Source organism: Silurus meridionalis, chromosome 9 (assembly GCF_014805685.1).
Source record: "Silurus meridionalis isolate SWU-2019-XX chromosome 9, ASM1480568v1, whole genome shotgun sequence".
NCBI lineage: Eukaryota > Metazoa > Chordata > Actinopteri > Siluriformes > Siluridae > Silurus > Silurus meridionalis.
This window is the reverse complement of record NC_060892.1, coordinates 3153929-3180489: the sequence shown is the minus strand read 5'-3', so window position 1 is coordinate 3180489 and position 26561 is coordinate 3153929. Positions and strand designations below refer to the sequence as shown.

The following is a 26561-nucleotide window of genomic DNA, read 5'->3' as shown; positions in this document are numbered from 1 at the left end:
CCTCTGATATGCATCGTCAGCTGTGAATCCCTCTATAGAGAGTTGTGTCGCTTTCCAAATCATGTCCAATCAATAAACTGTTCTACTGTTAGACTCCAGTGTAGGAACATCTCAGAAACAATCAAGAGAAATGGAAGGCACCTGAGATCATTAAGTGTTGTTGCAAAGGATCTTAATAACTATGTACATGTGATATAAATATTAATAATAAAAATAAATTACAGACACTTGTAGAATTCTGTTTTCTTTTTATCATTATGGGGTATAAAAAAATTAATTAAACAATTGTAGTATCAGACTGCAACATCACAATATTAAAAAGAAAAAAAAGGTATATCATATATATATATATATATATACACACACACACACACACACACACACACACACACACACACACACACACACATATACACTCAATGATGCACTAATGACTAAGTGTTAAAATGACCGAGAGTAAAATGTAAACGTGTTTATTAATCATCAGAACAACCCATCAGGCTGTAATGGTTTTAACAGGCAGCCCTGGACATTTATGTGCGAATTCAACAGACTACACAAGCTATCATCTGTTATACAGACGACCCAATTACCAGAAGGCAGTATAGGGGGAACACCAGTCACTGCAGCAAATCACCATACCCCCTGCTATCGCTCCTGCCATCTCTCTTTCCCAAAACACACCAGCCATGTTGCACACAACAGCACAATTATTCATTCTAATAAAACACAAACTACCGTTCCCCCACACACACACAGATAATTAAATGACAACAGATTCAGTGCTGCTGTATTTTATGTGAAAGATTTAAAAGTGCATGCATTAGAGCACAATGGGACTAATATATATCTATGTATGCACACGAAATTTTGTGAACACCTTCTGAACATCTCATTCCTTATTTGCTGTTATAATAACCTCCACTTTTCTGAGATGATTTTACACTAATTTTTGTGGAAATTTCAACCACAAGGGTGTTTAGTAAAATCAGGTATTTATGCAATCAATTAAATTCGTTTTTATTTGTATAGCGCTTTTAAAAATGGACATTGTCTCAAAGCGGCTTTAAAGGAATAATAATTGATGTAGGTGAGGTGATGGGGCCTCGGATGCAATTTCAATTCATCCCAATGGTGTTCAGTAGGGTTCCAGCTCTATAGCTAGAGATCTTCAACTCCAACTCATGTAATGCATATCTTCATGGAGCTTGCTTTGTGCATGGGGACATTGTGATTCTGGAGCAGCTTTGAGTCTGAAAGTTTTTAGAGTAAAGGGAAAATGCAATGCTATCACATTAAAATACGTCCTATACAATTGTGTGTCTCCAAGTTTGTGGTCACAGTTTGAGGAAGAACCTCATATGACTGGGAAAGTCTGGTGTCCCAATACTTTTGTCTAAATAGATTGTATACAATTTTTCAACAAATGGTTAAAAATGGGTTTTCAGAAGTAGCTACAGTGATTGTTAGAGTCCTGTTATGTGAACTAATCTGTGTTTCTTTTGGAATTTTTTGGAATGCCAATTTGGTCACTTGCCAAGCCAGTATATGACAATTAGCATCCAGGAAAGGCTAGCATAAACAGACAATTTTCTGTCTAGATTTCCTGCCACAGGAAGCTGTGCATTAGTTGATGGCAACACTTCTTGTACACACTAATAGCTTAATTAGAAATGATTCAACGCCAGGACAGTGGCAGGCATTCAGAACTCTCAAGGAAGAGGCGTAATCAGATTTCAAACAAAGAAACAGAAGGAAAGTGTGCGCTTTAGAATGCAGTATTAGAGATGGCCTGTGATTATAGGTTGTGTAAACTGATTGTGTGTGTGTGTGTGTGGGCGGGAAGGGTTTTCTCACCTGAGCAGCACCAGCTTCACCTTGGATGCTGCGCTCTTAATTATAGCTGATGCATTTTGGTGGCTCCGCCCATAAAGAACCTGGTTATTGATCTAAAGAATAATAAAAAAAAAAAGAAGTCACCATCATAAAATCAATATAATGTCCTATAGCAGCTCACTGCTGAATTCACAGATCTGATTGGTCAGTTGATGATATATTTTCTATAGCAGCAGTTTCATTGAAAGTTCTCATTCTAATAGGATGCCGATTATACAGGATGGTGCAGGAAAATGGGAACTTTTGGAGCTAGGAGTTGGCGACGCAGGATTGTTTGGAACCAGTGCGAGTTCGTTATAAAAACCTTTCATAAGAATGATGGTGATGGTGCGAGTGCTGCACAAAGGGAATTTTTGGAGTCATTACCAGTTAGGACGTCATGATCGTGTCTCGTCTGCACATTTCGAAGAAACGGGTTCAGCCTTAACCTCTTACCCTAATCCTTTAACCTAACCTTAAGGTTAGGGTAAGGGGTTAAGGTTGGTGTGAGGGGTTAGGAGAATGAGATGTTAGGGTTAAGGAGTTAAGGTTAGGATTAGTAGCAAGGGATTGAGTTTAGGGTTAGATGTTAAAGTTCGGGGTTAAGGTAAGGGGATAGTTTAAAACAAGGGATAAAGTTAGGGTAAGGGGTTAAGGTTAGTGGTAAGGGGTTAAAACGGGGTCCCTAGGTGGTGTTGCCCTCACACCAGAAAATATAGAGGCTGGGAATATCGAGCTGCCATGATGAGGAGCCCTCGCCGCATCATCGCTGTGTCGAGCCGTTTCTTCAAAAAAGCAGACGGGACACGATCGTGACTTCCCAACTGGTAATGATGCCGATATTCCCTTTAATCACTATTCTTATAAAAGGCTTTTACAGCGAACGCTTGTTGCCCACCGCTTCACTTCTCTTTTAGAACTAATGAGCTCACACTGGTTCCAAACAATTGCTGATGCCGCAGGGTTGCCATCTCCTAGTTCCAAAACTTGGAACTTCCAAACACCTGTGCTTTTTTACACAGTTATCTGATCAGCCAATGATGTGGATAATACACAAAAATGACAGTTAATGGTCAAAGAGGTGTAGGAAAAGTCCACATCGAACATTTGAATAAGGACAATGACTGATTCACTGGCTTTAAAATTTAAAATGATTGTTGGTATCAGATGAGCTGGCTTGAGAGTTTTATAACCTCCTGATACCAGGGCTATCCTTTGAGATTTAATCAAAATGGTGCAAAAAAACCTAAAAACATTTAATAAGTGAGTATTTGTTTGGTGAAACTGCATTGTTGATATAAGTGGTCGAAGTCTGGATCAGTTCAAGCTTCCAGGAGGATACAGTAACTCGTTTAATGTATTTTTTACAATTACTGGGAGCAGAAAAGCATCTCAAATAACATCAAACCTTAAGGTGAACGAGTAACAGGCTGAGCAAGACTGCATCAGGTTCCACTCCTGAACAGGAATCTGAGGCTACACTGGGCACAGACTCCCCCAAACTGGATGGTAATTGATCTTTTTCCAAGACCAGCCTTTCCAATTTAACAACGACAAACAGGACGAAAGACCATATCATAAATCCCTGTAGATTATGAAATGTTTATGGGTTTTCTTTTCTTTTTTTGCAGGGAACTAGAGAGATACCAAACGTTTGAGTTATATGATAACATAACAGTGCAATGAAACAGAAGAAAAAGCACCATCCCCTGCAGTGAGAATGAAAGCAGCAGATGAAAAGACTTGAACGACTTTATTGTTCAAACGCTTTGGCTCTCAAAGGCGTGCTATATAATTACATGGCCATTCATCTGTGATCGAATCGCTCAGCCGAGAGCAGGCCTAATGCTGGGCTGTGTGCTAATCGAACAGAAACACATTTCAGAAAGATGCAACTTCAGTAACACCGTCTTTTAAAGCCCATTCGCTGAAAGCGCAATGTGAGTGTCCCTTCACTACGCCCTAAACACGGCCAGCCCAGAGAAAAGCTTTAAAAGCAAAGGGAAATGCGTTCTATGGTACAATCCTAATAATGCTTCTAATATTTAGTAATTTTTGTGAAAGTACAAAGACAGAAAATAGGGGGGTTTATGAAACACTTTCATCAGCTTTTCAAAGTATTTGAATAAAGTACACTATATGAACAAAATTATTAGACACGTGATTTTTAAAGCCATTGGCGCTTTTCCCCCAAACTGTTAACACATATCTTTAGATGTGGAAGCATTACATTTTCCTTACAATCCCAAATCCAATCCTGTTCCAGCATGAAAATACCCAAAGATAACTCCACGAAGATATGCTTTTCATGGGTTGGAAGTGTGTGAAAATGGTCTCGAGTGGTCGGCTATAGAGCTCTGACCTCAACCCTATTGAACAAGTGTTTCTTAGTAGCCTTCATTTTCTTTTTTTATTTAGGCGAACGCTATCCATGTGCGTTTTATAGCTTCCTGGTCATGATGTCACCCCGTGGTCACATTTCCAAAGAGTTGGCCAGAAGACACACCACTGCTGGTGTAGTGCTGAATGGACAGCGCCGGTTCAGCACTACTGTTGTGGAAAGTCAGGAGACACCGTTTTGGAGAAGGCTGGAGGACTGGCAGGAAGGAAACACGCCGGAGAAGCATAAGCTTCCTGCTAACCTACCATTTGTGTGTCTCTATCTTTCCCTCTACCCCACAGCAGATCTATCGGACACCTTTGGGACCTTCTGCATGCACCATGAGTCCCCACTTGCCCACGACCGCTACACTTCACACCCCATTTCATGTTAGAGCACGCTTGATGAGCAAAAATCCATAGAGATTTTTTTGGCTTTCGGTCTGCTGTCATTACGAGAGCGGCCTTTTAAAGGTGAATTGCTGATGCCATGTGTTTTTACACGTGAGACTGCATGCTGCATGGAGAGCGCTATATCAAATTGATATAGCGATAATTTATTAATTATTATATGTATTAATGAATATATTCATATTATTCAAATCCCTGGGTTTAGCAGTGCAAAGTAATTGAGAGTGTGTTAGAGAAGAAAAGTTAAGTGAAGAAAAGAGTGCAGGCAGGGTGGAGTGGGTGGAGAAGAGTGATAGCAGGAGTGATTTGTGATAGAAGACTATCTGTGAAAGTGAAAGTTTATAGGACTGTGGTGAGACCTGAGATGTTGTATGGATTAGAGACAGTGGCATTGAGTAAAAGACAGGAGGTGGAGCTGGAGGTAGCAGAGCTGAAGATGTTGAGGTTTTCGTTGGGAGTGACGACGATGGACAGGATTAGAAATGAGTTTATTAGAAGGACCGCACATGTAGGACGTTTGGGAGACAAGGTGATGGAGGCGAGATTGAGATGGTTTGGACATGTGCAGAGAAGGGACATGGGGTATATCAGTAGGAGAATGCTGAGGATGGAGCCACCAGGAAGGAGGAAAAGAGGAAGACCAAGAAGGAGGTTTATGGATGTGGTGAGGGAAGACATGCAGGTAGATGGTGTGAAAGAGGCAGATGTAGAGGACAGGGGGGAATGGAGACGGATAATCCACTGTGGCGCCCCCCTAACAAGAGCAAGAAGAAGAAGAGGGATGTGTTGAAGTTCCTGCCTGTGGTACTCTCACATATGCTATAAAACACCAGGATATTCTTTCAACAGACGCTGCAGAATGTTTGTCCTGCACACAGTAACAGCTCTGGTGTTCAATAAGCAAAGCGATTTCGAACACATTAATCTTTCATATTTGCAGTTACATGACTGGAACAAAAATGACCTGGTCTTTAGAGGTGAGAGTGAAATAAAAATGGAATGAATGGGGAAGACAGGGGTGGGGAAGGGTGGGGAAGGGTGAGAGAGTAAAAAAAAAAAGAGACAAAGTTGAAGAGAAACAGAACACAAAACAGAATGAGGGAGAAAAATGTGTGTGGGGGAAAAAAGAAGAAGAAACAAAGAAAAGAGAATGAGAGAGAGAAATCTAAGGGTAAAGAATACAAATGAGAGTGCAAGAGAGAAAGATTGGGAGCGTGTGAAGAGTGTGAGAGAAGGAGCAGGAGCGAAAGAAAGATTACAAGAGAGAGAGAGAGAGAACAAGCGAGAAAAAGAGAATGAGAGAAAGCGTGCAAGAAAGATACAGATGTAGAGAGAGCACAAAGAGAATGAAAGCGAAAACGAGAGAAAAAGAGTATGAGAGAGGGAGAGAGCTTAAGAACAAGATAGTGAGAGAGAGAGAGAGTTTTTTTTTTTAAGTAATAAAAATCAAATTTTTTTGCCAAATTGCAGGATGCTAGTGATAAATTCAAACTGCCATTAGCACATTTTCCTAGTTTGTTTCATCACTTTATTTGAATCCAGATGTTCCTGCTCCACTGCGCTTCTACAATTTCAATATGGAGTAATCAGAAACTTTATCAAATGAAGACTGTGGGATGTTGAGTAGCCAATCAGGATGTATCAGTAAAAAAATGGTGTTTAGAAGCGGAAAAACATCTTCAGAGAGCGCTTTATTCGGCCGATCCAGAGCCGATCTCAGGAGCACTGAGCACTTAGCTCCACATACCAGAGTTCCGTCAACACAAACATCCCAGAGTTTGACGTATGACTTTAGCACTAATAACTACTTTACCCCTGAACCAATCAGGCTGCAAAGAACAACTGAGTACAACACACTGATTTAATCTCATAAGTGAGCGAACAGAAGCAGATTTATGACATGCACTTTAAATCTTTTTGGTCCTAAGATGATAAACGATCTGCACAAACCTACACATTAGGACCGAGGCCATAACAAGCGGCTGAGGATTTGCGGAGGCTGTAGATTTGCAGGTCAAATAAATAAAAAAAGCCAGAGAAATGCAGTGAAGGGCTTGAATGGTTTCTGTAGAATTGGATTGACCTTGCTGACCCTCTCAGCCTGAACACCTCCCGTGTCTTTCCACTGAGGAAAGAGGACAGTGTTTAAACCAAAAGGGAGACGGAGAGAGCGAGAGAGTGAGAGCGCTGAATGAAAATGACAGTGATACGAAGCTCTCATTTTGCCTCTGGATGACAGCCGTTTCAACATGAAGACACTACAACCCTGAGAGCGAGAGATGTCACACGGAGATGATGTCTACGTGCATCAACTGAGAATGTTCACAGGATAACTGACAGTGATTGTAATTGTGTATATATATATTTCTGGATCATGTTCAACTTTTGATGATAGAATGTGCTGTAAATGACGGGATATTGAACTGTTTTGCAATTTGAGACACGGTCTTTTACAGATTGGTTAAGCTCCGCCCATATTTTCTTCTCAGAGACTCACAATTTAGACCTGATCATATTACTGAGCTTTTGTCAATGAATTTAATTAGGTTGCAAAACGTTTCGCCGACCGTTTAATTTTAATCACACGCACTTTTTCCACACTTTTGTTGCCCCGTCCAAACTTTGAGAAATTCCTATACTGACACTGTGTACTATATGGAATAGTACACACTGTCCAAACTTTTTCAGAATCGGGGTTGTACATGTGTGTGTGTGCTCACCTCCAGTAACTCATCGCCCACTCTGATACGCCCATCCCGACCGGCTGTTCCTCCAGGGTTGATTCCCACCACAAAGATGCTCATGCAGGAGCGATCCCTGTTTCCGGCCAGGCTCAAACCCAGACCCTGGCGATCCTTCTCCAGCTCCACCAGCAGCAGTTCCCCTTGTAGATCGCTGTACTTCTGCCTGATGTCCTCTAAAATTTAATACACACACACACACACACACACATTTGTCAGCTTGTCGTGCTGCTTAGGTCTCCAGTAACTACCCTGGAATGCAACATTACAAGAAACCAAAGACACCTATTAAACCTGCACTATATGGAAAAAAACAACAAAAAACACGTTTGTGGACACCTAAGGATAAGATTGAATTGTGCTTATTTTGAACATCCTATTCCACATTTGTACTCATTCAGCCACAAGGGTGTTATTAAAATCAGGTACGGATGTAGGAGAGGTGAGGAGGGATGGGGTGCAGCGTTCACACTCATCCCATAGCAGGAGCTCTTCCACTGCATCCCATGTAAAGCATATCTTTATGAAGCTGGCTTTGTGCACAGGGGGTGCCGTCATGCTGGAACAGATTTGGGTCTAATAGTTCCTATACAATCGTGCACCTATGGCTGGAAAACTCAAGAATACTTTTGCATTTAAACATAAATTTTCCGCACACACACGACTCTCAAAAAGGTGTTGTAGGCGTCGGAATTGATTTCAGAGCCGTTCGACTTTATTTAAAGATAAAGAACGTCAGCAGGAGCCGTGTGGTGGACCTGAACGCTTTTCAGAAGCACCCACTCTAAATACCATACCAGTCCACCACACAGGAGCAAAGTGAGACACAGCGAATCTGCTACAGGAACATGTTTAGGATCCACATGAGCACTTTCCATCACACCTCAATCCACCCTGAATACAGCTTCAAGTCCTGCTCACGGAGATCACGACACGTGTTTCGATCCTACTGCCTCGAAATCAATCACATCCCGTTGTTACTGTTACCAATAAAAATCATTACTACATTTTTTTTTTAGGGAAATAATCAAAATACAGAATCAGCCAATAGAATAAGAACATTTTGAAAGCATAGAACACGAGGTCATATTATCGATGATCTCTAGTATTATGAAATTTGCCGACATTCAAGATATTTTCACCGTGTCCATATAGTGTATATTGGAGATGTAAACTAGTTCACACCTTTTTTTTTTTTTAAACTACTGTTGTACACATTAACCTGAAAACTTCCTCCACGATGATGTCATGTCTGTTTTTGTGACCTGGATTTCAATATATACTGATTTCCTGTACTTCAGTTCTTTATTTTTAAATGTTTTTTTAGCTGACATTCTAGAGAAGTTGATGCGTGCAGTTTGCAAGCATAATTACAACCAAGGAAAACTTACTACCATGCCCACCCCCAACACACACTGAAATGGATACCATACACTGCGTAACCTTACTGTACGTTTGCACTGTTCATAATATACTTTATATATACTGTAATACTTAAGATTGCACCATTACAACCGTTGCACATACCGAATATAATGCAATTTACATATTTATTTGCGATCTCCGTATTAATTTGCTTATATGAACATAACCTTTTCATAAACATTGTATCATGGGTCTTCAACAGGGTGTCTGGGACCCCTAGAGGTCTGCTGTGGTACTGCAGGGGGTTCGCTAATTAATGTCGAATCACAAAGAAATTGAACATGGGTAAAACCATCAAAGTTAAAAGATTAATTTACAAAAATATCCATTATTACATTCCAGTTCAAATGAAATCTATACATGTAAATGTATTTACGTTTACTGTTTATATATTCATATTATATTATTCGTTCATCATTTTCTGCTCTCTGGACCCAACTCCAGATAACCACTTAGGAGTCATGGCCTTAAGGTTGCAACTAATATGAACAGTTTTGCACTCGAGACTCCATCATAGAACAAAATTATTGTGCCATTCAGTGTCACCAACATGTGCATGTGGTTCCATTTTGAGTCCGGTTCCTTTCCAGGTTCCTTCCTCAAATCATCTCAAAGTTTTTCCCTCACCACAATCATTGGCTCGCTCATTAGGGACAAACTTAAAGGGACTAATTTACAAATCAGAAGTGAATATTCACAATCTTTTTCTGTAAAGCTGCTTTGGGACAATGTCCATTGTCCCAAATAAGATATCTCAAGCAGATCGGCTGGAACAGATGTGCAAAGTTTTTTTTGTTCCTGCGAATAAACTGCTCAGAGTCCATGACTGTTCTATAGAGCATTCTTTCAAACTGGAATTGACACTAATCTTTCAAAGTACCTATTTTTTTCCCTCAGTAACCATCAAGAAATCATCCCTGCTCTAGTGTTGAGAAGTTGAAATTTATTTTATTTTTATACAAAAATAAAATGGCTGAATATATCATATAAAAAAAGTTGCATTTATCCTCATGAACCAAATGTCTGAAAGAACCTGATGTGTCCGGATAATCTGACACTCGATCACTCTGTTTAAGGAACATAAAAAAGGATTTGGGGAAACAAGCTTCTGAAATTGTGCTCTTTAAAGCTTTTCCAGAAGCCTCTAACTCCCATTGCAGTGATATTTAGTTCTTAAAATACTTAAAGATATCCAACACGAAGGTAGAAATGGTTCACGAAAAAGCTTAACAGATGTTTCGAACTACTTCCCTCACAATCTTCTTTTAAGTGTATCTGCGATTTCTTCTCCACCGTCAGCCAGTGTGGAATGAAAAAAACAGCTATAAAATCGACACGGATACTTTTGAGATTGTGCAATTTGCTACGGATGCGGGGTGCGAGCTCTTACTAGGGGGTCTCCAAGTCACAAGCAATAGCGTTTATGCATAAAACAAACAACAAAATAAACCAAACAAAAAAAAAAGTCCACAATGATGGCTTATTGGCTTCCCTCCGATGCCTTGGACCATTTTAACGTGTAACGTGATGGCCGAAATCTGATTGCATAGAAACGTTTCAATCAGGCTAAGACCTGGACTTTGACTGGGCCATTGCAACACCTTGGTTCTGCTCTTTTTTAGTTGTTCTGTTGTAGATTTGCTGGTAGTGTAGTGTAGTAGTGTAATTTTCAGGAAGCTCCTGTGCCATTGGAAGCCAGAAAGGGCCCAGTAATAACCAACACATCCTGTGGGTAAACCGACAATGAGCTCTGCATCATCTCACAAATTTGGTCAGCAATTAACAGCTAACTGTACTTTTAGGAGGTAATACAGCATCATTTAACTTTAAATCTGTTGTAGTAACTTCAGAATGTTTCTGATCAGGTGGAGGTGGTAACATCAGCATCATTTCGCCTCGGATCCGCAGTCGAGGTAAGCAGAGCTGGGAGAAACGGCTAGCTGTGACCTTTCCCTACAACAACCTATTGCTGTTTTCATTTTCAATTTCCTTTTACTGCGGGGGAGCTCGTTACTGCTGCCAGCAAGCGAGTGGAGTAATTAAAAGCCCCACAAGTCGCCGAGAGAGCAGAGAGAGAGAGAGAGAGAGAGAGAGAGAGAGAGAGAGAGAGAGAGAGAGAGAGAGAGAGAGAGAAAGATGTACAGTTCAGATTGATTCTACAAACAGGTTCTGCATCTGTGTGATAACCAGCATGCATAATTAAAACCCTGCTTAGACTCTTGGACTGTTTATGTATAATCATGGCTAGGATGTGATATATTAATACATAATATTAATGAATAACTATTAATCAAATTAGTTCATTAACATTAAAACACTGAATGGTACTGATTCGATCACATGCCCCTCATTAGTCTTATCTTATTAGTTTATTATTAGTGGTAGAACTGGAGAGAGAACAAGTCATTGGACTGAACACAGAAAGGTCATTTCCAACTTCAACACACTGAATATACTGTATCTGAGGAAAAAGGCTAATCTGGGCTCATGTAGGATCTGATTTTAAAGTATATCACAAAAGTGAGTACACCACCACATTCCATTTCACTCTGAAGTTGGTTTACAAGAAAGCCTGCTAACAGTTTGCTGGAAATGACCTTTCCAAGAGCATGAATTACTGGAACCATGTCCTGTTGTCTGATGAGACTAAGATAAACTTGTTTGGTTGCCATGTGTGGCGACACCATGGTGTGGAAAACCAAGAAAATTGTCTTGCCTACAGTCAAGCATGGTGGTGGTAGCATCATGGTCTGGGGCTGCATGAGTGCTGTTGGTAGTGGGGAGCAGCAGCTAATTGAGGGAAACATGGATTCCAACATGTACTGTAACGTTCTGAAGCAGAACATGATGCTGTTTCTTTAGAAACCGGACCGAACGTCAGATAACAACCCCAAACACACCACCAAGATGACAACTGCTTTGCTGAGGAAGCAGCCAAGTATGTCTCCAGATCCCTATTGAGCACCTGTGGGGATCCTCAAGAGGAAGGTGGAGATGCGCCATGTGTCCGACATCCAGCAGCCTGCTCTTTGATGTCATTATGGAGAAGTGGAAGATGATCCCAGAAACAACCTGTGCAGCTTTGGTGAATTCCATGCTACATAACAATAGTACTCATGGACACAGTTTTGACATGTTTACTTAGGATGTACTCAATTTTGTTGCCAGCTCTTTAAACATGAACGGCTGTATGTTGAGTTATTTTCAGAGGACAGCAAATCTGTACTGCTACACAAGCTGCACACTGACTACTCTAAACTATAACCAAGTTTTATTTCTAAAGTATTGTCCCTTGGGAAGATTATACTAAGAGTTTCTAAAATGTAAGGGGTGCATTTACTTTTGTGAAATACTGTATATATCTGTCCTGCGCACAGCTGATAGTTTGGTGTTAAGTTGAGGCAGGTCTGTGACGCGATGCCTAACTGCTTCAATAGACACAACGTCTGGGCACGACCACAATCAGCTCTGAAGTGACAGATGGCTGCTCCCTGCCCACCCTTTTCAAGCAGGAATCAGCGGTTTTATGTCCTTCACATTATAAAACTACCTCATCAACACAACCTTCAAATCAGCATGTGTATGCCAAATTTAACCCTGACTGAGGGGGGCACCTCAAACCCTAAGCTTAGAACCTCAGCCATTTTGTTGTGTTCAGCGAATCTTGTGCTACTATTCTTTACCCCTTGTGTCCTGCTTGGCTCAAAATGTCCTGTTGGAAAATCTTCATGAAATCCATGCATGTGGGCGCATCTACCAAAAACAGGAGGTAGTTGTATGTGTCTTTACTCTCAAAAAAACAGATTTAATGGAGTTTCTGGAGCTGTACAATCTGCAGAGTACATCCACTAGTCAGCAACCTGAAAGAGTTTCTACTTCTTCACTCCTACGTGTTGACGAAGATATCGAGATCTGTCTTCATCCTCAGGGTGAAACCATCTCTGGATGCTTCACTTAACCCAAAGACATTACTCAGGAATCACTTCATGGTTCAGTGCTCTTCTCCATACATCGAAAGACTGTCTGATGAATTTGCTCAGCCTCCTAGAACATTCTCTCATCGCCTAGGAGGAACCTCTACATGGTGTCAGTACACACACTCCAATTGTTCATCCATCTTGCGTTCGCCACGACCTTGTAGCCTTTCAAAGTCGACACCTCCCAATAAATAACAGCAATTACGTGAGTCAACCGTTGTAGGTCAATGCTCCCCCTGATCCAGAGACCCAACGATCTCCTCCTAACAACAATGTAGAATGAAACACAAATCTCTGGTGAAACAGAGTGGAGGATTATAGAAGATATGAATTTTTCAAAAAGGTTTTTATTCCAAAATAAAAGTAAAAAAAAAGCACATCCAAAAAAATCCACGCTGGCATTCAGATAGCTAGCAAGCCTGGGGACCTCAGAAAGAAGCTTAGTGGTTAAGAGTTGATTTAAAATCTCAGCCACCTCAACCTGCCACTCCCGGGCCCCGAGCAGCTAATTAAAGTGTACAAAGGGACATATTTATAGTCAACCCAAGACGACGACTACTACTTTTCCGTTAAGCGTCGCCACAGTGGATCTTCCATGCCCCATATCATTTTGTCCTCTACATCTGCCTCTTTTAACCCAAACACCTGCATGTCTTCCCTCATAACATCTACGAACCTCCGTCTTGCCCTTCCTCTTTTCCTCCTGCCGGCTCCATCCTCAGAATTCTTTTACCGATATACCCCATGTCCCTCCTCTGCACATGACCAAACCATCTCAATCGCGAAAGAAAGAAAGTAAGGTGCGTCATACTTGCAGGATACGTGCAGTATCAGCCATCATACAGTGGGTTAAGGGCCTTGCTCAGAGGCCCCAAGAATGGCTGCTTGACAATCCCAAGGCTTGAGTCCCCAACCTTCAATAACCCAGAGCCTTAACCACTGAGCTTTTATTAAATTAAAAAGCATCATTGTTGGAAATTGCTGTGGTATAAGTGGAATAAAACACTTCATGATGTAGGAATGCTACTGGCTACTGAGCTCTTTATTCCCTGACTACAAAACCTCTATCTTGTAGTGTCAAATACTTTAAAAGTATATAATCATATATACACACTGTATGGACCGTTTGTGGACGCCTGACCACAAGATTTTTGAACATTCCATTCCACATTTATTCCCTATTGCTGTAACCAGAACATCTGGGAAGACGTTCCACTAGATTTTATGAAGATTTGTGGGGATACATTCAGCCACAAGAGTGTAAGTAAAGTCAGGTACTGATCTTCCACTTCAACCCATGTAAAGCATATCTTCATGGAGCATGTGCACAGGAGCATCGTCATGCTGAACAGGTTTCGATCTCCTAGTTCAAATATGGGAAAGATTGTGTGCCTCCATCTTTATGGTAACAGTTTGGAGAAGAACCCTAAGTGTTGTAGGCTTCAAGTTTGATTTAAAAATGAACAGAAGAGATAGATAGATACTATATTCATCCCAATGGGAAATTTACAGCAAGATGCATGAGGCATGCTATTAGACTGCTCTTCGGCTTCATCCAGGGTCAAAGATCGTCAGCAGGAACCGTGTGGTGGACCAGAAAACTTCAGAAGCAGTGTGGAGTTTATTTCACACAAACTCTGAATATCATAGCAGTAGACCACACAGCACAGATGATTAGACACAGCACCTTCTGGGACCAATGTGAGACCCAGCAGATCTGCTACAGAAACATGGTTATGATCCACAAAAACAGAGATCACAGCATGTATTTCTGTCCCTTTTTCATGACTCCTGCCTCGAAATCAATCCCGTCCCTTTATCGCATTTTAGGTGCCTATGGCTGGCGGCACTGAGATTCCAATCTCCTACAAACCTTTTCTTCATGCTGCATTCTACCTTTTCTTTTTCTCTCCATATCTCTGCATCACTGTTTTATGTGTTTCAGTTCTCCCACACCACCCCACTGCTGTGCTCCTTTTACTGGCTTCCAGTAGCTGCACGTATCAGATTCAAAACACTGATGCTTGCCTACAAGGCCAAAAATGGACCATCACCATCTCACCTCAGAGACCTCATCACACCTCGCACTGCACCACGCATCTGAGATCCTCCAGCACTGCTCGACTGGTACCTCAGAATGAGAGGTAAGTACACTTCAAGGCTCTTCTCTGTTCCGGCATTGAGGTGGTGGAATGAACTTCCCCTAGATGTCCGTACAGCGGAGTCCCTAACTATCCTCAAGCGACGGTTGAAGACCTACCTCTTCCTGAAACACTTAAATTAGCACTTTCCAAGTTTGTAGAATTCAAGAGTTATATTTATATTAAGTTTGTAATCTTGCGTACCAGTGTAGATTTATTCATTGCTAAAGACTCAAAGCACTTTTGTACGTTGCTCTGGATCAGGGCGTCTGCTAAATGCCGCAAATGTAAATGTAAATGTGTAGGACCTCCTTCCATGTCACAGATGTGTCCTGAGGTCCTTCTCATGACGGTTAAAGGTGAGATTCGGTAAAGATTTTTTCTAGAGTGCAGCTTTCACTTCTCGTGGTGATATCAAAAAGTTTCGAGACTAATTTTGTAACGCCGACAGAAGGCAGCACAAGGCTGCATGCACAGTCACAGGGAGCACCGACCTTCATAAGTCAGTGTGACAAAAGACATCGTCCTGTGTACATCAGGAGCTGTGCATGTGAGTTTCCCACCGAAAACAACATGATCTGATTTCCACGCCCACCCTACTCAACAGACTTATCTCCTGCAGACTTCGCCTTCTTCCTGAAGATGAAGATGCAGCTCAAAGGTGGCAGTTTTGACACCGCTGCAGAGATCCGGCGTGAGTCGCAGAAGGTGCGAAAAGAAAACTTTGGAAAAGAAGACTTCCAGCACACATTCCGGAAGTGGCAGGAACGTTAGGAGCGATGTATTGTGGTGCAAGGGGACTATTTTGAAGGTGATGGCGTGAAAACGTAGATAAATAAAGTACTTACGTGTAAACTTTGGTACCACCTCGTAGTCACGTATTTACTTTACAAATAGTAAGTTCCAGTTTATTGAAATAAAGCTAGTGTGTGTTCATTCAGAATACTAGGATAACAGTTTCGTCCAATCCATGTTAAACTTGAAGACCTTTATTGAATTCTTCCTATTTCTGAAGAACGAAAGATGCAGACATCATGTGGGTGGAGCTAAAAAGTTTTGCATAGCAATTGTCTGCAATCTGCCACATTGCTATAAATAAACCAGGAACAAAATGGTCTGAAATAGACATTGGCTAACCTGCAGATCCAGCTGTACATATTTGATCCAGAATCGGACCCTGAATCTGAAATTGAACATCAAAATCATCGTCATCAAAGATTACTACAAAAGGACGTGTCTATGTGGGAAGTATTGAACAAGGTTCTCCTTCCCTCACATCCAAACACACACTGTGGGGATGTTTTTCTCGAGTGAGTCCTGCTGACGACTTCTGTAACCAAATAAAGCATGGTGGTGGGAGTGTCATACACCCAAATCGCTTAGTGTCCATGTTTAGCATGAAATTCCTCCTCTTTAACAGTGTGTAACTCTGAATGCATGAAATCGCATTAGAAAACCCCTTTAAATCCATCTCTACTGTACCTAACACACTCACTGATGTGAAGGAGGCAAGTTAGCCGAGTTCGTTTAATTAGAAAAGGAAAGGATGGGTGGATGAGACTAAGATTGCACAGTGGTGAGAGAAGACTAATCATGCCTTTCTACCGGGTGGTGAGGTGCCGCTCGGCAAAATACCCACAATCCTTCACACTGCAGCTGCTGAATTTAGTCCAACAGAAATCCTCATTAATGTCCTTCTACTAATTGATCTTTTATTTTCTCTTTCTTGTGTTTACCAGCCATAATGTATTTTAACTGCTATATAACTTTCGTCTCTTCTTTCTTTCTTTTTGTTTATTGTCTGTGTTTGGTTACACTAACATTACAATAAAGAGCTCTTAGTTGGAGAAGCAGCTGCTCTCTATGGAACATGGAGAAGACGCTGGCAGAGGAAGCACGATGGGCTAGTAAAACTACGACAGTAGGGATTTAGAACTCCCATCAATTCACCTGGCAAATCTCAGTTCATTGCCAAAAAAAAATGGATGAACTGATTCTTCTTAACGGAAAAAAGACTTTGCATGCTCCGCTGATCTCTGTTTTACTGAAACTTTGGCTCAGTCACTCAATCCCGGACAGAGGATTCCTTTTCTCAGGCTTTGACTTCTTGCTCTGTACCCCTGGCAGCCTTATGGAACTCTGATTACCGCTTGTTTCATCTTATTCCAGCACACAGGCAGAAACTAAAATCTAATGCTAAGCCGAACAGTGAAAAGATGGACCAGTGAGGAAAACCAGGAACTACAAAAATGTTTTGACTGCACTGATTGGAGTGTTTTTGAACCTGGAACTGACAGTCTGGATGAACGGACGCTGTGACATCTTACAACAGTTTTTATGAAGACTTGGGTATGCCAACCTTCTGCACATTCAGTAACAACAAGCCATGGTTCACAGCCAACTTCGGCATGCCAAGGAGGATGCCCACAGAGGAAAGGACAAAGCCCTGTATAAGCAATCCAGGAACCTATTGACAAAGGAGATCAGAATAGCCAAAAGAAGCTACTCTGAAAAGCTGAAAAGCAGGTTTTCATCTCAAGATCCAGTGTGGATCATCTCTTCAGTGTGGAAAGGCCTGCAAGATCCCAAACCACAGGAGACCACCCCTCCCCACTGAAGTAAACTAAGACTTAGCTGACTGCCCAATCACACCTCTGGGAACCAATCTAAAAACTCCTCCCAGCACTCAAGTTTACGATTTGTGAAGAGGATGCAATTCAGCTCTTCCAGAGACAGAAGACATGGTAAGCACCCGGCCCAGACTGTGTCTCCCCCTCCTGTCTAAGCATGTGCTGACCAACTGGCTCCTATCTTTAACAGATCACTGGAGCTGTTAAAACTCTCCACCATCATCCCAGTCCCCAAGAAACCCTCCATTACTGGACTGAATGATTACAGGTCTGTTGCTCTGATATCTGTTGTCATGAAGACCTTTAAGCAGCTGGTATCAGCCCACCTAAAGAATCGAACAAAACAGCTGTTGGATCCGCTACAGTTTGCCTACCGAGCAAACAAATCGGTGGATGATGCAGTCAACATGGCGCTGCACTACATTCCTCAACACCTTTACTGCTCAGGGACATATGCTCGGATTCTGTTTGTCGACTGCAGGTTGGATTTTAATACAATAATTCGGAAAATTCTCCACTCCGAAAGCACACTACCCTTTGCCATCTGTCAGAACGTCTTTGGGTGTGGGAGCCTTTTTCTTTCACTTTAACTAGGAGACCCAAACCTGCTCCAGCATGACAATACCTCTCCAAAAAAAAGCCAGCTCCATAAAGATATGCTTTAAATAGTTCAGAGTGGAAAATCTCCTCGAGCTCTGATTTGATTTGAATGAATCTCCACAAAATCTAGTGAAACATCTTCCCAGAAGAGTGGAGCTTATGATAACAGCAAACAAGGAGTAAATGTGAAATGTTCAAAAAGAACATACTAATCACTTCCCACTTCCTCCCTTCTGATCAGAGGTTTGAATTCTGAGATATGACCTCTAGTTGAATTGAGAAAAGTTCTCGGTTCAGATGGTAAATGGTACAGTGATGGATTATTCGGATTATATGGAATAATAATTTTAAAAAAGTTCTGTAGGGTTTGATGGGAAGAAAAAACTGAATCGTGAAATCTCGACTCGGACGACCATTAAGTCGATCGAATTAAAATGCAAATGAATATGCGAGACCTGGGGGTCGCTTCATTTCTAACTGGATGATTGAGGTGAGATTTGCGTCAAAGCAACAGTGAGGGAAAAAGAAACAAGGCTCCTAAAAACGCAGACCTGAAGGTGATTGGAGACTCATGAATTCTCTCTAACGCTTTTGGGTTCCTGTGTTTACATTTTGGAGAAATCTGACAGTTTGTAAATTACTTTTTTCCTCCACAAACGCGAGACATTAACATCTGTTTATTCGGGGACATGAATAGCCAATTGCCTGGAAGATACCAACCCGGCCTGTAGGTGATGCTAAGGGTCCTGTTCACCAACTGAAGGTTCGCCAACTCTCTCACAGCTCTGGGATTTGAACATGTACACGCTCCTCCTTCCTAACAACAATCTCGCTGTGTGCCAAACCCTGCTGGCAGACTTGCAAGTCTTCGAGGTTTTAAGGGAAATAAAATGATGTAAATGGAGGCAGAGTTCCTGACCACAGCTCTAAAACACATTTGGCAGAAGAGCTCTTGTGCAGGCAGTGAAAGAAAGTTAGCACTTGCTGACTAACAGATAAAAGCAGCAGCAGAACTCCTCAATCTGGGACCTAGAAAGCTGGCTCAGCATATTTTTGTCTCTCCTGTTCCATCACGCTGTGTTCTGCTTGTCGTGTAGGTGTCCATGCTGAGTCAGGTGGTGTACTGGTGCTGAATGAAAGTGTGGGGAGATGTGTGGTGTGATGAGGAGGAGATATGAAGATCATGAAGTATGGTTTGGAAACCATGAGCTTCTTAAATAAAGTTTGCAAATATAAAGATTAGTCTGTATTTGCATGCTTCAACTAATTTAGAATGCTGTCTGCTCCCAGTGCTAAATAAACAAGATGCCTGTCTAAACATGTCCATGTTACACACACACACACACACACACACATATACACACACACACTATACATGCATATAGTACTGTACACACAGTATACACACATGCTACACATATAGTTTACTGTATACACGCACACACACACACACACACACAAGCAGTACATACAGTATGCACACACATTACATACATAGTACACTAGCACACACACACAGTACAATATACACCCACACAATACACATACACTCACATACATATAATACACTTTACACACTATACACCCACACACACATGGTATATACTCACAGTACACTATACACCCTAACAATACACACACACACACCTCCTCCTTGGTCTTCCTCTTTTCCTCCTTCCTGGTGGCTCTATCCTCAGCATTCTCCTACTGATATACCCCATGTCCCGCCTCTGCACATGTCCAAACCATCTCAATCTCGCCTCCCTCACCTTGTATCCAAAACGTCCTACATGCGCTGTCCTCTAATAAACTCATTCCTAATCCTGTCCATTGTCGTCACTCCCAACGAAAACCTCAGCATCTCTCTCACACACACACACACACACTCTCACACTATACATATATATAGTACACTGTACTCCCACACTCACACACAGTACATACTCACAATATACTGTACACACAGTATACACACACAACCAGTCTCACTTTTTCTCTCTTGCCACTTTATCTGGATAACCCACCCCCCCAAAATGTAATACCCTACAGACAGATCAGGACTGATTTGCAGGTGACGACACCATGGTGCAATTTAGAGGGAGGAAAATGTGTGTGAAAGCTCTTCACCCCACACTTCCTTCTCCCACCATAATGCACAGGAATCCAAGTTAAAGGTAAAACTGTAGACACGCTGCACCATACAATCCAACAACATGGTGTACGGATATAATATACTAACATAAGTGTAATATTCTAACAATCGACTTTGCAGTGTGAGCAACAGTACACAAAATCAGAAGCCAGGAATGTGAACGAGCCTGAATGGAAAATCTTTTTCTCTCATGTGAGACTGAGAACAGGAGAGATGTGATCAGACTGCATCACCGCCACCATCAAACATGGAGGTGGAAGCTTAACGGAGACGTATTCCCGAAAGTGAAAAAAATCCTGAACCAACACGGCTTCAATTCCATAAAACTGAAGGTTCAGAAAACATCAGTCTGTATGTTCACACTTACAGGATGATAAAATCTGTCATTTCAATTCAAAATAAATACAATAAAAATACCAGGCGATGTATTCAGGTGAAGATGCGGCCGAGACTAAACGTGTACGCGTAACACGTGTCCTCCTTCAGGTGTCCGTGTTCCAGGTAGGTGTATGAGATTGTGTACACACAATCCAATTTATGGGGTGGAGACGCCCGTAATCAAGAGGGACGTGCAGGTGCAGCAGTTTACGTAATTCAATATTTGCCCCTCAGATTGAATTGTGTGAAGGCGATTGGGTCAACCTGATGGGCTCGGGCTCGATGTGCTGCAGGAGGAGGATAAGACACGGCGTGAGGCTCAACGTGCATAAACGCACGCTATTAGATGGAGGAAAGAAAAAAACCCCGCAGGGACGGAGAAAGGACGCTTTTTCCCATCGTTACTCTGAAGAGGTCCGTTTTTGACCTGTCCCTGGACTTATAGAGCACCATCACAGGTCATGTCGCATTCCAGGGAAACAGGAAGTGATCAATTGTGCAAATTGCATTGATTGTATATGGTCTAGACGTCCTGCATCTCCATTTCCTGTCTTCAGGAACCTAGAAATGGAATAAATGAACCGAATTGCACTGAAGGGAAAACTCTGGAAACTACAATAAAGAGGAATCCCACCTGTGACACCACAAACATGGAGAGGAAATCCCTACACAAGACCAGCACACGCATTTATTGACTACCCTGGTATAGGATCCTTCAAAATTAGGTTTCTTAAAAAATAAAACACACCTCTGTTTACATCTACATTAAATGATAAAGTTTGTGGATACCTCAGCATAAAAATAATATGCGCTTCTTTTTGAAAACAAGCTCTAATTTTTTTGGGAAGATGTTCAAGATTTTGTGTAGATTTGTGGAGCTTCAGACACAAGGGTGTTTGTAGAGTCAGGTACTGATGTAGGTGAGGGAAGGATGCCTGTGAAGCAGTCAGCATTCACATTCATCCTGTTCAATAGGGTTCAATTTTCCACTCCAACCCATGCAAAGCAGATGATTAGGGTCTCTGAGTTCAAGTGAAGGGGAAAATTTCATGACACCACATCCAAAGACATTCTATATAATTGGGTGCTTCTATTGTTTGGTAACAGTTTGGGGAAGAGTCACTGTGTTGTCCTTTAAGGCAGTGGTCCCCAATCAATCCGGCGCCACAGACCGGATTGATGTCAGACAATATTTTAACAACAAAATAAAATTATACGATCGGCATAGAAACTGGTATTTTCAAAATATAATAATAAACGTGAATCCACTGTGTTGTTGTTTGTTCATTTTGCTAGCTTAAGGGGTTTAATTTTATCGGTAATATATTATGTGTTAGCGGCCGGATTCCCTTTAAGAAGGTAGTGGATGGAGGTAAGACATGTGACCGAGGCATCATGACATGCATCAAGAGTGAGTCATAGACAGATGTGGCGGAGAAAATCCAGTCATTTTCCAAAATAAAACATCGTTTAGAATCAGATAATAAATAAAATGGAAATAATGTAAGTTATTTATTTATTCTGTGTGGCCCGGTACCAATTGACCCACGGACCGATGATGGTCCGCAGCCCGGGGATAGGGGATCACTGCTTTAAGGGATTTAACTTTTAAATATCGGGTTTAAACATTTGTTAAATATATTCAGGTGTAAAGTTAAAACCTAGTTTCTGTAGTTTAGCAGTCACTTATAATGGCGGGAGTGGGAGATCAGTGGTTAAGGTGCTGGGTTACTGAATGGAAGGTTGGGGGTACAAGCCCTGGTATCGCCAAGCTGACACTCTTGGGCCCTTGAGCAAGGCCCTTAACCCTCGCCCAGTTTCCGAGCAAGCTGGGATATGCGAAGAACGAATTTCGCTGTAATGTATACGTGACGAATAAAGGCTATTCTACTATATTCTAATGCCATGTTGATTAAGACACAGGCTCTGTATATCACTTTAATTCACAACAGGTTAAAGAGGAAGTGTTACAGTAAATGATCAACCTTTACTGCTACTCCGTCTTCATCGGTAGACGAGCGTATCCAGAGCGACTTAAATGATCTTATTCGTACAACTGAGCGGTTGAGGGTTAAGGACCTTGCTCAGGGACCCAGCAGTGACAAGCTTAGTGGTGGTGGGATTTGAACTCATGACCTTCTGATCGGAAGTCCAACGCTTTAAATAAACTCCCCTTTATTCATTATCTCTCTTCTGCAGTGAACAAAATAAAATGAAATACAATTAAACAAATGTAGCCTGCCATGTTATTGAGGAATCCCCCCCAAATGACTAAACAGCTACTCATGGTGGACAAGTGAACAGACTCCATTAAAAGCGAGTGAAATCAGAAAGTAGTAGACAAAATCCAGGTGCACACTGTTCAACTCTGGCTATGATTTTGTCAACCGAGTCGTATTTAGAAAAATCCAAAAAGATTCCTATAATCCTCGGTGTCCTAAATTCCTGTGTTTTCTTCGATGGCTGGTTTGTTCACCGGCAGCCGAATAACAGCCGCTATGATCGTTTATTTCCTCTGATGAAATTCTGGAAATTAAAAAAAAAGTTTTCAAGTCAGCTGGCGTTTTTATTGTCCAGGCATATCGTGGAAAGATTAGCGCTACAGTGTTGTTGTTTGCTGCTAGCTGGGCCATGGATCGGCGACGAAAAACGTCCGACTGATAATGACATCCGAGATCCTACAGTGTGACACGGGGATCATGTTCGTACAATCTGACAAACAATCGCAAGGACTATTACAAATCGCACAGTGTGCAGCCGGCTTTAGGAAAATGTCTGACTGGGATTCCGTACTGCTGTGCATGATAGTGCATATAGTGTTATTGTCTGTATGTCTGTACTTTTGAAAGTCACTAACAGCTGGAACCAAATTCCTTGTGTGTCAACACACTTGGCCAATAAACCTAATTCTGATGAGAAACAAATTGAACAGTCCTGATAATCAGAGAAGAAGATTGCAGTTTGAGGATTAAGAGCCTTGCTCATGGGACCAGCAGTGGCATCTTAGTGACGGTGGGATTTAAACTCACAACTCACTGAGATCCTCTTTCTTAGTCTGATTTTGATCCAAATAAATATGTAGTGGCATAAAGACATTTCCGGTGTAGAGCTGCATGGAGAGCCCTCATCACTCTCAAACCCTTCCCACTTGTAGAAACACAGTTGCATTAAGGTCTTAATCCTCTGTAGGATCTGCAACAGCTTCTCCAGACCGTCGACCTGACAGCTTTCATTACCCCACTGACGAGTCCTTCAGAGCGTGGAGTGTGAGAATGTGAGTGTGTAGAGAAAAAAGCAGGAGGTTCACGCTCTGAGTGTGTATTACACCAGGGTTCCTGATGTGGAGGAAATGTCTGCATTGTGACTGCAGTACGCCACAAGCCCCCCGCAGCACCCTCGGTATATCTTTAACATTTAGCTAAACTGTTTACACATGACGCAAACGAGGAAACGTGACACAACAAAGCTGGATGAAGGAATTAAAAGTCTTGGATGCACTTCGTTTGGATCGGGTAAACCTCGAACGTGGGATACAGAGGAAGGAAATGCAAACCCTGAGATCATTAACCTTCACACCTGTCATTTGTGTAAGCATCTGAATGCACCTGCATGACAGGTTCTAAAGCTTACAAGAGAGGACAAGCTGCCCGGTTTTTACACACACACACAAACACACACACACACACACACACACAATGGGGTATTTTTCAGTGATTAGTCATAGTAATAAATATATAAGTTTCTGTAGTGATGGATAACGCCACAAATCAGGAAAGAAGAAAAAGAGAGAAAACAGACAATGAGGTGACCCCTGGAAGACAGTCTTTAACACGAGGTCATTCCAAGTAACCCGGGTCACAGCTGTTCCCCCTTGTAACAGGGGTAAAAAAAAAAAAAACAAGGATAAAAAGAGGACAAACACGGAGACTGAATTTCCTTCTTTTTTTACTTTTACCTTCCACTCATGGACCTGGGATTAAAATTTCTTCCATGCCTGAATGGTTCCTTACTGCTTTGAATACCGTAACATCAGTCACATTCACACAACGAGACGAGCAAGTCCTTTTCCCGGCTGGTGCCGCGTGCGCTACAACAAGTAGGATTTGTACTGACCTGGCAACATGGTTCATCCATTACTCCCCCACCAATCCACAGCTGCTGAGGCTATCCATACGTGTGTACATGTGTACACGTTTCTACGCACGTGCGTTCGTCCTGTCAGCAGTGCGGGCAGAGCGGAGAAATCATGGTGCTGCGCTAGTGTGTGAGTGTGTGTATGTGTGTGTGTGTGAAAGAGAGCGAGAGGAAGCTGGTGCAGGAGCTTAACAGAACCCAGGGAGCAAAGCAATGCTGAATTTGTGTGTGTGTGTGTGTGTGTGTGTGTGTGTGTGAGAGAGGGTGGTGAGAGAGTGTGTGTGTGTTTGTGTGTGTGTTTGAATGAGAGAGAGCCTGCAGAAAGGCTGAGCATACGCTTACACTCTTCTGCATGTCTCGCTCACCCTCCCTCACCGTATACTCTCTCCTCTCTCCATCATATATGTAAAAAAAAAAAAAAAACCCACATCAGTCATTTGCTTCTATGAAATAGAAACTACACGGTTTGTTCCAAAGAGCATGTATGCAAGCAAAGATGAGATGTACAGCATATATTTGTACGTGTGCATGTGGATTTTCTTCATAGGCTCTGCTGTGTACACGCTGTAACGTGTATTGATCAGAAGCCAAAGCACGCCGGTTGTAGTGCACAGCGGCGTGGAACGCAACCTTCAGCCACATAAAAATCGCCAGATCTACACGATTCCAGGTTTGAGAAAAAAAAGATAAATAAAAGGACGTGGGAACTCTGTTCCGATCGGAAGGTCATTGGTTCAAATCCCATCTCCACCAAGCTGCCACTGCTGGGCCCTTGAGCAAGACCGTTAACCCTCAATTGCTCTCGTATAATATTTTTCGGACTATAAGCCGCTACTTTTTTCCTACGTTTTGAACCTCCGCGGCTTAAACAACGAAGCGGCTAATTTATGAATTTTTTCTGGGTTTTTTCCGGTTTCACAAACTTCGAGCCAAAAAACTGAACCACATAACATAAGACCAATGAAATGTCCGAATGAAAACAAAACAAAAAAAAAAGACGCACCTCACCTGTGTTCTGAGCTGCACAGCATCGGGAGAAAAACTTTTTTTTTTTTACGCACGACGATGCCAAAAGATAAACTCCCGAAAGAAATAGTTGTGAAAGGAAGGAGGAAGACAGTGAACAATGACTTTCTTGGTCGGCTACTGTTTAGATACAAGCCGTTGTAACGTGTTGAGTCTGGGTGAAGGGAGAGCTCACTAACTCCAGTTACAACAGAAATCATATAAGCACAGACAGGTTTCCAAAACTCGTGCTTTTTTATTATTCTTGGCAACAGCGTTACGGGTTAGTCAAAGAAACTTAGAATTGAGCATCAGAAAATAATAAGGACATATTCCTCAGTCTTGCACACATGCAGTAATACCGGTAAAATGCGGCGGCAGGCTATTCCCAAAATACCGCTATGCTCCTAATAGAAGCTCAACATATTTCACCCGTTACACCGTGTGTAACGTGTCTTTCGTTAAATTCTGTGTAAAGTACATTAGTTTCAATGTAGACACCTGCGGCTTATAGACAGGTGCAGCTTATTTATGTTAAAAATAAAAATATTTGTAAAATTCAGTGGGTGCGGCTTATATATGGGTGCGCTTAATAGTCCGGAAATTACGGTAATTGTAAGACGCTCTTGACAACATCTGCCAAATGCCACAAAATAAAATGCGATACAAAACTGTTTTTATGTCTCCAATCGAAACCTTAAATCGACAGTTCC

General features: G+C 41.8%; 1 protein-coding gene across 3 annotated transcripts in view; it reads right to left on the bottom strand.

Annotated features, from left to right (window-relative positions):
• The window catches only part of patj (PATJ crumbs cell polarity complex component), a 134264-nt gene that overhangs the window by 24113 nt on the left and 83590 nt on the right, over window positions 1-26561 (bottom strand). For all 3 annotated transcript variants that reach the window (XM_046857943.1, XM_046857942.1, XM_046857944.1), the window contains exons 30-31: window positions 7386-7582; window positions 1858-1949 (exon numbers count right to left, since the gene is read on the bottom strand). In XM_046857943.1, the coding sequence (XP_046713899.1) occupies window positions 1858-1949; window positions 7386-7582 (289 nt within the window). The remainder of the gene's footprint in view (window positions 1-1857; window positions 1950-7385; window positions 7583-26561) is intronic.